General features: G+C 41.4%; 1 protein-coding gene across 4 annotated transcripts in view; it reads left to right on the plus strand.

Annotated features, from left to right (window-relative positions):
• The first annotated feature begins 288 nt into the window (after positions 1-288).
• ankdd1b.L (ankyrin repeat and death domain containing 1B L homeolog) overlaps positions 289-18,114 on the plus strand; it is a 39,850-nt gene continuing 22,024 nt past the window's right edge. The window contains exons 1-5 of one of the 4 annotated variants that reach the window (XM_041568891.1): positions 289-721; positions 9,821-9,924; positions 12,528-12,626; positions 12,920-13,018; positions 13,731-13,835. In XM_041568891.1, the coding sequence (XP_041424825.1) occupies positions 544-721; positions 9,821-9,924; positions 12,528-12,626; positions 12,920-13,018; positions 13,731-13,835 (585 nt within the window). In that variant the 5' untranslated portion in view covers positions 289-543. Of the gene's footprint in view, positions 722-5,302; positions 5,457-6,312; positions 6,964-9,820; positions 9,925-12,527; positions 12,627-12,919; positions 13,019-13,730; positions 13,836-18,114 lie in introns of those variants that run through there. The other 3 variants (XM_018265294.2, XM_018265307.2, XM_018265299.2) reach the window with 3 other exon arrangements.

Here is an 18,114-nt window from a genome sequence, read left to right on the forward strand (position 1 = left end):
CATGAAAAAAAAATGAACAAAATTCGAATTCAAATTTTCAATTCGACCCTTAATAAATCTGCCCCTTACACTAGCTGTCCTATTTATGGACCATGTGCTACCTAAGATATCCTTCTGTTATCTGCAAGATTAACAAGGTGTGGTTTTATTCTTTTTTCTGTATAGATTCTATTTGTGTGTTATCACCTTTCGCTTCCATTTAACCTGCATACGCCCAAAGGGGACACCAGTTTTTACGTCACATAAGGAGTGAACATGTTTGTGAGTCACCTAGAGCTGTTTGTGCCTGTATGGGACTCCCAGGCTACAACAATACCAGCGTGCCTGTGACTGACAGTGATAATTAATGGCAGGTATGCAACCCAGCCCTCTTTGTGTCAAAATTTGAACAAGGAGCAGCAGCAGCAGGTTTGTTTTCCAGCACAGGAGAAAACATCCGAGAGTGAGAAAGGACTGGGGATAATATGGCATGCAAGGGCCAATAAGGGGAATAAAAGAAGAAGGATTCTGTTGGTACATAAAATACAAGGCAGCCTATGAAACATGGTTGTGAGAAAAAAAACAAGAGCCCAGCAAGAAGAGCAGGGATCAGACACAGAGGAGGCAGAACCAAGCAACCAGAACCATGCTCAGAAAATGCTGAATACAGTGACTGGACTGGTACAGTCTGTACTCAATAAAAATGTCCCTGAAAATGACTCAGGAGACCACCATGAAATATGTAAGTGTATATGTTTGTGTGCACCTGTTTTAACTTGTGTATGTAGCATCCGCATAAATAGGGCCCACTAAAACGGATCGCCACAGAAAAACTAGGGCTGCGCTGGGTTCGGAATTCGGCCAGGATTCTGCCTTTTTTCACCAGGATTCTAATTCTTAGAATCCTAATTTGCATATGCAGATTAGGGGCGGGGAGGGAAATTGAGCGACGTTTTGTCACAAAACATGGAAGTAAAAGATGTTTTCCCCTTCCCACACTAATTTGCATATGCAAATTAGGATTCGGTTCGGTATTCGGCCGAATCTTTCACGAAGGATTCGGGGGATTGGCCGAATCCAAAATAGTGGATTCGGTACATCCCTAAGAAAAACCTATGTAATTCAAAGCAAAATACATCAGTATTTAAAAATATGTGTACGTGTCATTTCAATTAAATGTAGAATTTGTTTATATTCTGATATCTGGGTCTGATTTTTGCAACAGGAGTCCATTCTTCTCCAGGTCTGTCAAACAGGCAGTTTGCAACTTTGTTCCAGGGATGCAGAGCAGACAGCTGTTTTTAAACACACCAGCAATGCCACAGTCATGCTACATAATGACCTATTTGCATTTCTAAACACATGTTCTTTTATTATTTCTCAGAACAGTACAATTATAGAAGTGTATATGAAGCAAAACCTGTAAAGTTACATTTAACTTTCAAAAAACTTATTATTTTAGACAGCCATTAACTAAATGAAAGATGTGCCCAAGATATTTCTCCTTTTGGCTTATGAGCAAGTCAGGGTCATTTGAAGCAGTGTTGAGATATTGGACGATAGCAGTTAGTTGTAGTTCTGCACATCTCTACCAGCCTAGACATAACTCTGCTACTGGAATCTTTATTGCTTTATTGCTATTGGAAGATCTGTTCCCAGGAGAGATCCTGGAATTCGGATGGAATATTTTTTCCATCCACTGAATTTTTTTTTGGATGGTTTTTGCTTATGCTTAGATCACCAAGAGGGTGTTAGAGGAGCAATTTATAGTGTCCTGTGTGTTTTCTTGTCAAGCTTGACTTCTGTGTTAATATAACATTAATTTAATATACACATCAAAAGATAATGTTGTTCTGTGTCCATGCCCTGGATCTTAGAAGAAAGGGTACTGGATATGTCAAACTCACTTCCAGGAGAAGTACAAAAGACTGGATGTAGCAGAGAATAGAATTATAATTTGGTCTCTGAGAACCAATTACAAATATGAACCAAAATTACTCATGGTGGCATAATTGTCTCTTTATATCATATGTGTAGCTGCAGGCAAGCTCTGCTGGGGAGAAAAGTCCTGGCTAAATGCCCAGCCAGCCATACTAATTGGTTACAATGAGTTATGTTTATGCCGTGTTACAGGACAGCCATCAGGGGGGGACAGGGGGGAGAGTTGTAGGGGGCCCGAGGGTAAGGGGGGCCCTGCCACGCCACAGTTACTTGATTAGCCGAGCCCCCCATCTTTCTGAGAGCTGCTGACTTCGGGAAGGCATGGATGTTTAAGGGGCCCTGGCCACCAATTTTCTCATAATGTTAAAATTGAAATAAGCAATAATGCCCTTAAGCATGACCCAGTGTGTATGGCCCTGCTAGTAGTATCACAAACAATTGAAGGGCCAGATTTACTAAGGAGCGAAGTGGCTAACACTAGTGACTTTTCGCCAGCGTTGCCACCCGCAGGGCATTATATTAACTCTATTATTAAGGTTTCCCTTAAATTTTCCGCCCTAAGCTAATTGAGCTGAGCACATTTTGGCTAGGCAGAAATGAATGCTAGCGCATCTTCGCTTTGAAATGCTCGCACTGCCGAAGTAACACTAGCGAAAAGTCGCCAGCATTCGGCTCCCGGGACGAAAAGCCTCATATTAGTGAATTGGTGTAGTCTGAGCACATTTGCGTCTGACGAAGTGTTGTGATGAGTGCGAAACGGACGCTGGCAAAAATTCGCAGGTTAGTTAATTTGGGTATAGTGGTTAGACCATTGGGAGGGATATAGGACTAATCTTTGCCCTTTTTATATTGAGCTCTTCCATCATCGCTGCACTGATCTAATAGCATCACCTAACTTTAACAGAATTAGAGCCCACCTCACTCTTCTCTCCCAGTTATTCAAGTGTATGTGTGTCTTACCTTTTGGTGGGGTCTCTATATTATTGCATATTATGGCACTGCCAGAGATGACTTCAACCTCCACCTCTGCTGTACCCTATCTGACAAAAGGCATGAAAGCTGAGATAGGGGGGTCCAAGGCCATATGATGCTGCAGCTAATATGACTGTCCCTGCTCCTATTGTTGTTTTAACCCAATTTTCTTTAGTGCCCCAGTTTAGATGTGATTAGGATGGTCTTCTACAGCAATAAGATTCTGACCAGAGCACATCTGTAAAATGACTAATAATTCCACTTTGGAAACCTAACCAATAAACTGCACCCAAACTGCTACAAAAGAAAGCCATGTAGCCTAGAAAAGCCATGTAAAGCTGTGTGAGTACACTAACACACTGTGAGGACTATCCTTGTTTACCAAGAACTGTGCTGTTATTTTAAATGTTTTCAGTTGTTCATTGTGAAACTTCACAGCATTTATAAGGAATGTGTTGTTTGGGCACATATTATCTTGGTACTTAGAGGTAGAGAGACCCGCACTATGATCAGGTGGCTGATGTTTATTCAGTATGTGAAGGCAAGGAATTCCACACAGCCACCCAAGAATGCACTTACCCCAGAGAGAGATTTCATATATAAAATTTTGGCATTTACAGCCAGACTTCAGTGCCTCAGAAGAAGCTTACAGGTCCATTATTAGCTTGCTCAAAAGCCCCAAGTTAGGACTCCCTTCTCCAAGCCTGTAAATGACATTACTGACCCATCTTTCTGGATGAACAGGGTTCCTGTCTGTTTAAATATACCCCACATAAAGTAAAATGTTAAAGATGATATCTAATTACATAGATGTGATAAATGCTATAGCCTTACAGGACAGCTTCAAGTAAGTCAGGTATAGTGAGGCCCACCGTGATTTGTAATTATTATTGTGACTTTATCGGCGGGGGGCGGCGCGGGTCTATTAAAGCAACCCGGAAGCGCGGATGCAGGCGGCGCAGGCTAAGGGAGGGCAGGTTAGGGTCGGGGAAATCCCGACCTGCACATCACTAGAGTCTAGCCCTCTCCTATTCATATTCCAGTCTCTTATTCAAATCATTGCATGGTTGCTGGGAGAATTTGAACCCTAGCAACCAGATTGCTGAGAATTGGAGAGCTGTGTCAGAAAACACAAATTAAAAATTTAAACCAAAGGCAAATTATCTCAGAATAATCTAAGTCATACTAAAAATTAAATCAAAGATGAAAAACCCCTTTAAATGAGGGGCCTTGACATGACACGTGAGCTTACATATTTTGGCCAAAGTGTGGTACTAACACCTCATTTTTTTTGTAATAATTATTTTTAAAGACAGACTGTGCGCTGGCACTCTCTCCTTTTTGTGTACAAATAATGGCTTTTTATCGCTTCTAGCAGTTGGGCAACACCACAGTGTGGGTTAGATTTCTTTCTGTATTCATTTAAATGTAATTAAAGTCCCAAAGAGAAATACATTGCACAAATAAAAGTTTGCATTTCACAATTAAATATTCTTCATAAGACATAGGCAAATGGCAAATTGCCTATTGCACACTTTTAAAGGGGTGGTTCACCTTTAAATTAACTTTTAGCATGTTGTTGAATGGCTGATTCTTTTTATTATTTGCCTTTTTCTTCTGACTTTTTCCAGCTTTCAAATGGGGGGACACTGCCCCTATCTAAAGAGTAAATGCTTTGCAAGGCTACAAATGTATTGTTATTGCTATTTTTTTACTCACCTTTCTACTCAGGCCTCTCCTATTCATATTCCAGTCACTTATTCAAATCAATGCATGGTTACTGGGATAATTTGGACCCTAGCAACCAGATTGCTGAAACTGAAAACTGGAGAGCTGCTGAATAAAAAGCTTAATAGCTCAAAAACCACAAGTAATAAAAAAAAGAAAACCAATTGCAAATTGTCTCAGAATATCACTCTCTACATCATACTAAAAGTTAAATGTTGCAAAATTGTAATAGTTTAGAATCTGCATCTGAATTCCTGAGCTGCCAGACTGAAACACCAGAGTCAGGAACCTTAAATGTTAAACTTAGATTTGGGAAATGGTAAAAAATAATATGTAAAAAGCAATTGAAAGTGAACAATCTGAAAAAAGTGTTTGGAAGGTGAACAATAACCACTTTTTCAGTAAGAAGCTTTAGTACATACACTGTGCGCTGGCTATAAATTTCTCAATCTTTCTTCCACTGTCAGAAGTGGTCGCTAAACATTTTTTGTGTTCGCGAAGGAAAATTTGGTCATGCAGACTCATACATTATCACATTACAAATATTTTCCCCGTTGCCGACTTTTATTACATTCCCTGTAACTTATTGAGGTTTGAAACTCAATCACTTACAGACTTCACAGCGAGTGTGGCGGCTGCTAAGCGAGTGTTGCATGTGATTTAAGTGCTTAGCAGGCATCGTAAAACGAAAGGAGCTGGTGTTTGCTGTGCATGCTGGGAGTGCTGGGTGCAAGGAGGGAGTGAGTGCAAATAACTGACTGCTGTGTGTTGAAGAGACTGACCATTTTTCTTCCTCTTTCCCTCTACCTACTAATTAAGGGGGTGGTGTTAATCAGGTAAAATCTCATTAGGCTTTGTGCTCTTTGGTTTGAACATCAATAAGGTACAGATGGCACCGTGAGTGTTGAGTGTGAATTAAGTGTTTAGTAAAATTGAAAAACAAAAAGGCATTTTTGAGGAATTGCACTTGGGAGACTGTTAGTAGCCAGTGTAAATATGAATGCTGCTGGGTTTGCTGGTATTACTCAGTGTGTGTCACATGTATGTGGTGTTGGGGCAGCAGTCCCATGCAGTATTTACATGTGAGAGATGCAGGTGAGTTTTTATCTTTGAATCTGAACTGCAGACTCTAAGGGGGAACTTGCAGCACTGAGGGTGGCGGCAAATGTGGGGGAGGAAAGGAGACTCACAGAGACACCACTGGCTGGGGCCAATGTAGGGGGGGGGGGGGGGTGGAGAAGCAGTGATGGCTAATGAGGACAGGGTCATGTTCCACACTGGAAAAACTCAGTGGGCTTATATGGGCCCTGCCAGCCCAGAGCCGCTTCCTGCCCAAATCTATTTGTTGCTGCCCCCAATCTCCCTCTTTGGTTGAGACAAGAACAATGTACATGTTGGGGGGGGGGGGGTGACTGGATGGGGGTTGTGTTAGGGGGCCCAGAGGGGCTTTGCGGAAAGGGGGCCCCTGAGACAGCAGTCTGACCCTGAATCAGGGAGATAGGTTTGTTACAGTTAAGAGGGAAAGTTGGGAAGGGTAGGGGGGCTGGATCACAACTAGTCTAAAGCAACAGGTTCACCATTTTGGTGAATGCTGGGGAGGACAATTCTGAACTGGCGTGTATAGAGCAGGTGGACTCTGAGTACCCGGAGGGGGGCAGCATCTCTAATACAGGTGGGGGGGAGGGAGTGCAAGGGCAGAATTTAATTATAGGGATTCAGTAATTACAAAGGGGGACAGGGTAATCTAATCGTGCTGAACAGTCTGCTGCTTGCCTGGTGCTAGGGGTCGTCATGTGGGGGAAGGAGTGGCCAGGTTATTGGGAGGGGCTGGGGAAGACCCAGCTGGATTGGTACACGCAGGTACAAGGACAACATTAGAGGAAGTGGTGGAGTGAAGTCCTCGAGAATTATTTTTAAAAACTAGATAAACAGTTTATGGCGAAGACTTCCACGGTAATTATCTCTGAGATATTACTGGTGCTAGGAGCAATGCTAAGAAGGCAGTGGGAGTTTAGGGAGATTAACCCTTTACCTGCCAAATACGTAGGTACTACATGCTTGCAGGAAAATGCTCTAACTGCCAAGCACATCCTACCTACATGCTCTGCAGAAAAGGGCTTCCAGTGAGTCACATGGGCCCCCAAGGCAATGAGCTAAGGGGGCCGCCACATCAGTCCTACGACATGATCGTCGCAAAAACCGACTCCTTACCAGGATTGTCCCAGCTCCTGCTTGAAGGACACATCTTCCAGCCCCCATCACTCGCCCACTCACTTCCTGCTGTGTAGGCTCTGCAGATCCTGTGACCCTCAATGCTGCCAAGGATCCTCCTGCACACAAACAGTACGTGGCCTTTTTTTTATTTACACATGCATACAGTACCTGCATTTACACACACAATGCACATTTTACTAAACTTTTTTCTTTGCACATATTTATTTGCACACTCACATACACACACATTTACATACAGTTTTGAGCTGTACACACATGCATACACAAATAAGCAGTCAGGGGGCTTTGTTCAAAGAAGGCGAATTGACAGCAGAGACAATTCATATGCACTATTTACATTTGGGGTCCGAATATGCCCACCTGCTTCAGTATACGTATCTATGCATATTGGACATCAAACTGTTCAGTAGACCCATGGTGTTTATATTTAGGGAGGTGTAACATTTTATGTAAGAATTGGGAGATAAAAAAGGGCAAACTGCAATATTTTCAGAAATGTCATAAAAACCATTAACTTTCGGAAAGTATTTCAGTTTGGTAGCTTGGAGTAGAAAAATATATTTACCCATCTATTTCCAAAAATATGGTTTTCAGCGGTCACCATACTTTTTTTTTTGGTTTTTACAATGCTTAAAACTGGCAGTGTTTATAAATTAGGGTAAATGTGTCATTAAATAAGTATGCACAAAGTAGATTTTGGGGTCTTAACATGCCATGTACTTTGACAAATCTATGTACATTGGGTATCAAACTGTTCATCAGACCAATGGCATTCATATTAAGGGTGTTCTATCTGGTTACCTAATGAAATGTGGAAGATAAGATGCTGCATAGTGGAAGGTTTGAGTTGATTTTGGAGATGTCCGAAAAATCACCAAATTTAGGAAGGCTTTGAGGTTTGGTACTTTGGAGTATTTATGGTGAACTTCGCTTTACCCTTCATAAAATGCTGTTTAAATGTTTATTTTGCAGTAGCCAAAATGACATAAATAATAGATCATATGGGGTGTCTTCATTTCAGGGCCCCTATATGCCACATGCTTAGGTAAACGTTTGCATTTTAGACATCAAACTATTCAGTGGGCCCCAGGCGTTCATATTTAGGGTGCTTTATCTGGTTAACAAATTATATTTGGGTGATAATATGCAGTAGACTGGAAGCTTAGATGTCATTTTTTCGAAAATTTCACTCTTTTATAAAAAGTTATAACTTTAGACAAGAATGGCAACTCTGAGTAGTAAGATATACTTACCCATTTTGGATTAGACAGAATGTGTTTATTATGGGAAACCATTTTTTTCTGGAGAACTGGGCAGATTTCAGTGGGCCCCACTGGCCCAGATCCACACCCTGTGCTGCTTCTCTTCTTCTTCCCACAACCTCTATTCTTCAGGCGGTCCTGGCAAAAACACATTGTGCGAGATTACATGCATGGCGCTGTGCAGGGGGCAGTGGCGTAACTAGTTGTTACTGGGCCCCATAGCAAATTCAATTTAGGGCCCCAAAATATTTATAAGTTGGCCTATTTTACCAAGATATATTAAAATTGCTAAATAATTAGGGTCTTACTGGGCCCCCTACACTCCTGGGCCCCCCTGCAACCGCAGGGTCAGCTTCCTCTATAGTTACGCCCCTGGCAGGGGGGTCCAGAGGGGGGTCCTGAGACTGTAGTCCCGGGCCCTGTATATAAATATATAAGGGGATCATATAATAATCTCTGATTTATTTACCAGTAGTTTACCAGCTGACAAGGGCACCCATTCCAATTAGAAGAAAGGAGGTTCTGTACAAATATTCGTAAGGGTTTTTTTTAGTGAGAGCTGTGAGAATGAGAAAGGGCAGTACAGTTCTAACCTAAACATATCCCCAAGACTTTGGTCTTACATGGACCGATAGATATGAACGTCAGACTAATGGTTTTTGGCTCAATACACAGACTTATCAGCTAGCTAGTTATCTGCTATTTAGCCATCTTTGTGCATTTTGCTGTGAACAAAAAGGCCAATAAACGCTAATATATAGTAAAAAGTTGCGTGGTTTGAAAAATGTCAAGCGCAAAAAACCTCCCATTGACTTCAATGAATTTGGAGAATTTTTTGCAGTTTTGAGAATTCTTGGAGAAGCGAAACTGGTCAGATTCACTCATCACTATTAATATTAAGCTGTCATTGATGCCACTTTGTCACCATGCATGATCTGATGTAGTCCCTGATCTCTGGTCCAAATATCAATTCCCATAGTCCCCCTATGGTGTTATAAGCCCCTAACAAGAACCAGTGGGGGATTTGCTAGAAGACTGACATAAAACAGGGAGGTTAGATGGCACAACCTGCAGCACAGATATCCCCCCAAATGTTCTCATAGACTGTAAGAGATTCCAGAACCATGACTTGTATGGCCTGACACGTTTGCCATAAATCCCAGACCTTAAGATTTTGGTAGCTTTGCACATGTGGCAGTGAAATTTAAGCCCCAAGACGAATGCTCTCACCCATAACCATAATCAAAATGGCTAAACAAGCTTTACAGGATATTTGGAAACAGGAAACTGACCTAATGTGAATAGTAAACACAAAGTTAAAGTAAAACCTGTGTGTTCTCACGGGTGTGTCTGCAGCAAGATTTCTTCCTGTGCAGGGTCCTGCGGAGTTCTTGGGTTCCAGGGTGTGATGTTCTTTGCATTTTTGTCTTATTGTCTGATTTCCAGAGACTGCATCTGCCATTCAATCTGTCCTAATCTACTTCTGACATTTGATTTCCCTGATTGTAGCTAACTTATTTCAATTCATTGCTCTGGGTTGCAGTGCCACGACTGCACCCTGGGTCCTGGAGGAATCTATTTAACAACGGGCTTGGGACAAACCTTGGCCTACTCATAGTATACGTTACTAAGAGCACAGCTCTACTGATTTATTGATGAGAATAAGCACCCTTTGCCTGTTAACCTGTAAATCTGTGTTGCAGTGCTACATAAAGAAATGGCTTTTCATGAAGCTGCTAAGAAGAATGATGTGCTAGCCATGACTCAGCTACTGGATCAAAAAACCAACATTAACGCTAAGAATAATGTGAGTACAAACTTTGTGTATGTAATACTGTTCCTATTTACTTGGAGAATGCTAAATTCTATGTACTGGGAGAGTAATGTTATGTACAGTGCTCTGAGAGTATTAAATCCCATGTATTGTGTGTGTGATCCTGGAAAGTATTAAATCCTGTGTACTGTGATTAATGCTGGAAGATTCATAAATACAGGTAGCATATATTGTGTGTGATACCGTGAGAGTATTGAATCCCATGTGCTGTGTATGATGTAAACACTAAACCATACTTTAGAAAGCAGAGGCACATCAGGATTAAATATTCAGTGTTGATAATAAATCTGTCCCTTTCCCACAATTGATGGGTAGGTATGATACAATAAAATATTCTTGGGCTTTAAGTAATGAGCAGGGAGTAGTAGTAAGTGGAAAGGAAGAGGTCTGAGTAGGATTAGGACTGGAGTTAGGGAAGAGACCCAGACAAGGGAACCCAAGCTGAATGGCAATAAACCAAGTTAAACCAGCTGCCCTAAAGTTGGAGCTTAACAGCAGCAGCCAACCCTTCACAATAGCTTTGAACTATCAGGAGAAAGTGGGAGGTGTAGTTAGTTGTTCAACTGCAACTCCTACACCCCCTGTCATCCTGCAGCAGAACCTCAAAAACTGAAGGGCTGTTACCACATTATCCATTATCTCTCCCTGCTATACCTTATCCCACAGCCATTTTCATTTCCAAGAGACTGTTATCTCACTGCTACTATAGGCACCATCTCTCCCTACTATACCTGCTATCCCACAGTCACACTCCCTTCCAAGAGACTATTATCCCACTGTTACTATAGGCACCATCTCTCCCTACTATACCTGCTATCCCACAGTCACAGTCCCTTCACATACAGTAGACTATTATCCCACTGTTACTATAGGCACCACCTCTCCCTATTATACCTGCTATCCCACAGCCACAGTCCCTTCACATAGACTATTATCCCACTGCTACTATAGACACCATCTCTCCCTACTATACCTGCTATCCTACAGCCACACTCCCTTCCTATAGACTATTATCCCACTGTTACTATAGGCACCATCTCTCCCTACTATACCTGCTATCCCACAGCCTCAGTCCCTTCACATAGACTATTATCCCACTGTTACTATAGACACCATCTCTCCCTACTATACCTGCTATCCCACAGTCACACTCCCTTCCCAGAGACTAATATCCACTGTTACTATAGGCACCATCTCTCCCTACTATACCTGCTATCCCACAGTCACAGTCCCTTCACATACAGTAGACCAGGGATCCCCAACCTTTAGAATCCATGAGCAACATTCAGAAGTAAAATGAGTTGGGGAGCAACACTAGCATAAAAAATGTTCCTAGATGCCAAATAAGTGCTGTGATTGGCCATTTGGTAGCGCCTATGTGGATTGTCAAGCGACATTGAGGCTCTGTTAGGCAAAACACCTGTTTTTATACAACTAAAACTTGCCTCCAAAGCTGGAATTCAAAAATAAGCTCCTGCTTTGAGGCCACTGGGAGCAATATCCAAGGGGTTGGAGAGCAACATGTTGCTCACGAGCTACTGGTTGGGGATCACTGCAGTAGACTATTATCCACTGTTACTATAGGCACCATCTCTCCCTACTATACCTGCTATCCCATAGCCACAGTCCCTTCCCAGAGACTATTATCCCAATTTTACTATAGGCACCATCTCTCCCTTTTATACCTGCTAACCCACAGTCCCTTCCCAGAGGCTATTTTCCCAACTTCTTCAGGTAAAAGCAGGGATAAGAAGGCAGACCATGACAAGTATGTACATTTGCATTATTATCTATTTATAGAATGTGTTATTCATACATGACTTATGCTGCATTTTATCTTACTTTCAGCCAGATGTTTTGAAACTGTGGGGCCAGAATGTTCCTTGTGTGTATATTGGCTTTTTATTACCACGTGCCTTTAGATGTGCAGAAGCCATTGTCAGCCTGCTTTTTTTGGGCAGTAAAACCTCTATTCCTGAAAAGTGCCATGTATAATACATGCTGATGCTGCCTGCTTCATCTAGGCTAAATAAGCCCTAGTAGATTTTTTTTCTCTTAAAAATAACTTTCCTGAGAAAAAGTTTGTTGCACTTCTCTCTGTGTGCATTCAGCTGTAATGTATATGGAGGGGCTGGAGCATTGGCATCACCTGGAACATAACTTGTGGTCTATCAGGGAGCAGCTACCACCAACATTACAGGTGTAAGGGATTCCTGCATGGGGGACAAAAGAAGATATTGCATTTGAAGTTCCTCGACCTGAGGCAAGAAGTATGGGAGGTTCCACCAATATGTATCAACATATTATGCAAAGAAGGCATTTTCTCTGCACAGTGCAACCTACACTTTCGCCTTTAACTCAAATGTTATTAATAGGGAAAAAAGATGAATCTATAGGAAGGCCGGTATTTTTTTCCAGAAAAGGTGGCAACCCTAGAAGAGATTAACCATGAATGGTTGTAACTGTGCGCATTTATTACGACTGTTTCCCTGTAAAGCTGTATTTATATTGTATGTATGGATTTATTTGCATTATGCAGCAGATGCATGGCCCTAATTTCCGACCTTTTTCCTCAGCTCAACAGGACGGCGCTTCACTTTGCTGTAGCAGGAAATCATATGCAGGCTGTGTCCTTTCTCCTGGGCCACAAAGCGCGAGTAGATATTGCAGATAAGGTATATTTATTTTGGGTTATGGGAAGGCTGGGGTTTCAAAAAATATAATTTTTTAGGTTTGGAGATCTCAGACAAAACCTACCATGTATTTTAACATGTTTGGTCTATTTTCATATGTGTGTTGCTCTCTGCATCACTGGTCTGGATAATGGATCCCATACTTGTCGTGCACAGTGTTCTTTACTGCCATCGAACTTCTTTTGCTGCAAGGGGAGGAATGTTTGTAATTTGCCCAGTGTTTAGCAGTGATTTAGATAAATAATCCCTTTCTCTGTCTGATTTCTATTTTATAGCATGGCCTGACTGTTCTTCACCTGGCGGCATGGTCTGCAGATCTGACTATATTGCAAATGCTAATTAAATCAGGGGTCAGCCAAAAGGCTACAAATCAGGTTAGTTTCCCTTTGAAATCCTTTCTCCCTAAATATTGTGCAGTGCTGTAAAGAAATTGCATGAAAACCCAGACCTAGGCATGCTGTTTGCGGATGGGTAAATTATTATGGGTCCTGTCTTTAATAATGCATTGTTCATTGGAAAAGAATTGGTTTTGTTCTTTTTGTGCTGTTCGAGTTATTGTTTCTCGGTTTAACTGAGCATAAATACATTCTCTATTGAATTGCTGAATCTGTGTATGAATGATTATGGAAGAAGCTGTAAAAGTAACAGAAATGTGTATCACACCACAATTTAGTGATCTGAACCTGTTTCTGGAAAAGTGCATTCCTTTTTCTTTGTCTATGCACACTTTGAAAAATAATAAAAATTGTAAGTTACAAAAGAAAAAAAAAATTGGCCATTCTATAACATACTAAAAGTTAACTTCAAGGTGAACCACCCATTTAAGTGGGGGTTTATATCCTGCTCCAGATATTCCTATGGCAGATATTTCAAATTATTATACTGTCCTTTCTGGTTTGAGGCAGCCATAAAAGCATAAAGCAGCTTGAGGATGAATCTAGTTGTGGGTTTGAGCAGGTACAAATGTGCAATGATGCAGGTAAATAAGTCTATTCTAGGGAGCACATATAACTTCCATTGTGGCTTATGGATTTCATCACATCTATGTTGGCCTAGTTTTTAATTCCAAGCATTTTTTCATTTTAGGATGGAATGAATGTCTTGCATTTTGCGGCTCAGAACGATAAGAATGACATTGTGGACTATCTTATTAAAGATCTGCAGCTGAAAGACTTAAATATTATGGATAAGGTATTTCCCTTTTCAATGTTCAATTGTTTGGGCTCTTGTTTGTATGCAAGGATTTAGCAATGGGATAACTAGGATTACAGTGGGGATAATAACCTGTGGGAAAGGATTGTAGATGGTGCCTATAGTAGCAGTGGGGATAATAGTCTCTGGGAAGGGAGTGTGGGATAGCAGGTATAGTAGGGAGAGATGGTGTCTATAGTAACAGTGGGATAATAGTCTTTGGGAAGGGAGTGTGACTGTGGGATAGCAGGTATAGTAGGGAGAGATGGTGCCTATAGTAGCAGTGGGATAATAGTCTCTTGGAAGGGACTGTGTGATAGCAGGTATAGTAGGGAGAGATGGTGTCTATAGTAGGAGTGGGATAAAAGTCTCTGGGAAGGGAGTGTGACTGTGTGATAGCAGGTATAGTAGGGAGAGATGGTGCCTATAGTAACAGTGGATAATAGTCTCTGGGAAGGGAGTGTGACTGTGAGATAGCAGGTATAGTAGGGAGAGATGGTGCCTATAGTAACAGTGGGATAATAGTCTCTGGGAAGGGAGTGTGACTGTGGGATAGCAGGTATAGTAGGGAGAGATGGTGCCTATAGTAACAGTGGGATAATAGTCTCTGGGAAGGGAGTGTGACTGTGGGATAGCAGGTATAGTAGGGAGAGATGGTGTCTATAGTAACAGTGGGATAATAGTCTCTGGGAAGGGAGTGTGGCTGTGGGATAGCAGGTATAGTAGGCAGAGATGGTGTCTATAGTAACAGTGGGATAATAGTCTCTGGGAAGGGAGTGTGACTGTGGGATAGCAGGTATAGTAGGGAGAGATGTGTCTATAGTAACAGTGGGATAATAGTCTCTGGGAAGGGACTGTGGCTGTGGGATAGCAGGTATAGTAGGGAGAGATGGTGTCTATAGTAACAGTGGGATAATAGTCTCTGGGAATGGACACCACATACATACAGTAAAGTTAGGTGATCACATAAAATCAGAGTAGCCCAAACTCTGACCCTTTAGTTGAAGGACAAATATCCAACTGCCAACACCAGGCATATACTAGCAACACTAGGAAAACCATAAATTATGGCTTTTCGAGTTATGAATAATGGCCCCAGGCCTGTTTGCCTGGGTCTCCTCACTTAGGATGACCCTGATCTAAATGGTTATAAAGAAACGTGAGATTCAGGCAGCTGTGCCATCAAGCAAGAATATTGTTATCTCAGCAGTACAGACACCATTAAATGTCTCCAAGGTTACGGGGCAATAATACACCAGTAAATCTGTTATTAACCTTTCAGGCTAAGTTATGGCAACCCAGGGCTGCACTTCTAATCAATGTTACTTGTGATGAATGTTCTACTTATTGGTAGGGGGGAATTGATATGGAACCTGATATAAGTCCAAACTGAACATAAATATATATAAAATTGATATTGTAACAAACCAAGTATGATGAATGCTGTTCAGTATTGCTACTATAATTCCGGCAAGCAAATGTATCCACCATCAAATTCACTGTAATATTTTGCCCAGCAGATTATTCCCCTACTTGCTTAGTTCAAGCATTACCCTTGCATGTGATCGACTTTTTGTACAGTTAGGGAGTAGATATGTTAGTACTATGTTGAATTTTCCATTAATGTATTTTCATTCAGACTTTAGTATCTTTGTGTATTTATGTTGTGCAAGATCTACTACTTTTTGGGCCCCTCCATAACAAGTATATTACATTAGGGACATGCTTTCTGCTCAGTGGTGTACAACGCTATGTACCTGAATGCACCTGAAATGTTCAAAAGTTAGGCAGTTTGGGTGAGTCTGTTAAGCCCCACTTCAGCTTGGATTCTGCAGAACTGATTAACCCTGTTATTGCAAGTAAGCCTACAGGGGAGAGACATTACTGTTGGCATGCAGCATTTAAAGGGTTAATATAATTGTTCTGCTGATGGGATTGCTATCCGAGATGACCCCTACAGCATGGCAACCTTGGGGTCAATGGTGTAACAATAGGAAGCTCTCCTGGTGGACTGGTGAGGGGGGATCTGCTAAATCCACAGGGCCCCTGCTAGATAGATATAAATAGATAGATATAGATAGATATATCTATAGATATAGATATAGATATATATATATATATATATATATATATATATATATATATATATATATATATATATATATATATAAATAAATATATATAAATATATATATAAATATTTTTTTTTTTTTTTTTTTTAGCACCACTGCTCAGGGTGTCAGGGAAGCACCCATATATAATAACCATACATAAAGTAAATACGCAGATAATAAATGGAGGATACAGTTTTTAGTAAAATAGGTGCTGCTCCATACCTCCCAACATTTTGGAAGTAAAAAGAGGGACAAAATTTTTTTCCCGCACGTAGTGCAGCAATTTTTTGACCACACCCCTTTCTGTGGCTACACCCCCTAATTACCATGTTTGTTTTAAAAAATTTGGCAGGTTATGAAAGTTTGAAAATATTTCTCCTTATCTAAACTGTGTTTTTGTGTCTCAAAACTGTTACAAAGTATCTTATTTGCACCTGTTAGCTGTTCTGGGCTCTCTGCTAAAAGCCAATTAAGTGAGAAACTTTGTTTCTTTTTCTGGCTGTTCAGTGCAGAGAAAAGAGGGACTTTCCAGTACAAATGAGGGACTTCGGGTTGAGCTGTCAAAAGAGGGACTGTCCCTCCAAAAAAGGGACAGTTGGGAGGTATGCTGCTCCTTGCTTGGGATTTAACCAAATCAGACTTTGTGTCCACGTCACGTGCGAGTTGTTATGAACACCTGTTTATAGGGCATCTGCAACAGCAACCAAATTCTGGGAAAGTTATGTTTCATGTGTAAGAAACATTGTGATTAGCAACCACATTTTACACTTTAAGGCACCACCAACCCAACAGCTCAGCTATTCTACATCTGGATCAAGGACTGGGTATAAAGCTGCTTTGCTAGAAACTGCAATTCTTGCCTCCCGTTTCATGACACAAAGGAGCCATCTGACCGGCATACCCTGATTTAAAGCCCTATTATCTATGGGATTCTTCCCTGCTCTATGTAATTAGTTGTGTTGGAAACCTGGAGTGTTGGAAATAAATATGACTAATGTGAAGCCAGAAATGTGGCAACACAAAATATTACATGTAGTATTTGACCCTCCCTGTCTATAAACCCACATGATACGGCAGGGCCGCCATTAGAAATCACGGGGCCCCGTACAACAAAATTTTTGGGGCCCCCTGGGCCCCGCCCACACTGACGACCAAGCTCCACCCCATATTCCGCCCACTCCACATCGCAGTTAAAAGACCACACAGACATCAGTGCTAAAAAAGTAACCCCCCCCCCACACAAGTTGTAAAAAGCTATTGATGGTCAGGGCCCCCTTATAAAAAATTGGGGCCCCAAAAAAAAAAAAATTTAAAAAAACTAAAAAATAAACAAACATTGGTGGCAGGGGCCCCCTTATAAGTTAAAAACAAATTGGGGCCCCAAAAAAAAATTTGAAAAAAAATTAATTTTTTTTTGAAAAAAAAAAACCATTGGTGGCAGGGGCCCCCTTACAAGTTAAAAACAAATTGGGGCCCCAAAAAAAAATTTGAAAAAAAAAAAACATTGGCGGCAGGGGCCCCCTTATAAGTTAAAAACAAATTGGGGCCCCAAAAAAAATTTGAAAAAAAAATAATTTTTTTTTGAAAAAAACCAAAAAAAACTGGTGGCAGGGGCCCCCTTACAAGTTAAAAAAATTTGGGGCCACCAAAAAGAAAATTAATATTTTTTTTAAAAAAAACAAAACAAAAAAATACAATGGTGGCAAGGGGCCCCTTACGAGTTAAAAAAAAAATTGGGGCCCCAAAAAAAAAGTTTTAAAAAAAAGATTGGTGGCAGGGGCCTATAGAATATTAAAATAATACATTGGTGGCCAGGGGATTAAAAAAAAAAAAACACAAACTGGTGTTCAGTAGGATTGAACTCATGGCTTCAGTACTTCAACTTCGCCTCCTTTCGTGACTTCGGGTCTTTGCGCTGCTTCAGGACTTCAATTTCGGCTGTTTTCGTGACTTCGGGTCTTTTCGGCGCTTCGTGACTTCGGGTCTTTTCGGCGCATCGGCTTCGGCTTTTCGGCACTTCCGCATTCTGCACGCAAGAGGCAAGACGTACGGCTCGGGCGCTCGTAAGGGGGGCCCGGATCTTCAAGAAATGCAGCGCTGCCGGGCCCCCCTTCATGCCCGGGCCCGGTACGCTTGTCCCCGCTGTCCCCCCCTGATGGCGGCCC

Source organism: Xenopus laevis, chromosome 1L (assembly GCF_017654675.1).
Source record: "Xenopus laevis strain J_2021 chromosome 1L, Xenopus_laevis_v10.1, whole genome shotgun sequence".
NCBI classification, from domain to species: Eukaryota; Metazoa; Chordata; class Amphibia; order Anura; family Pipidae; genus Xenopus; species Xenopus laevis.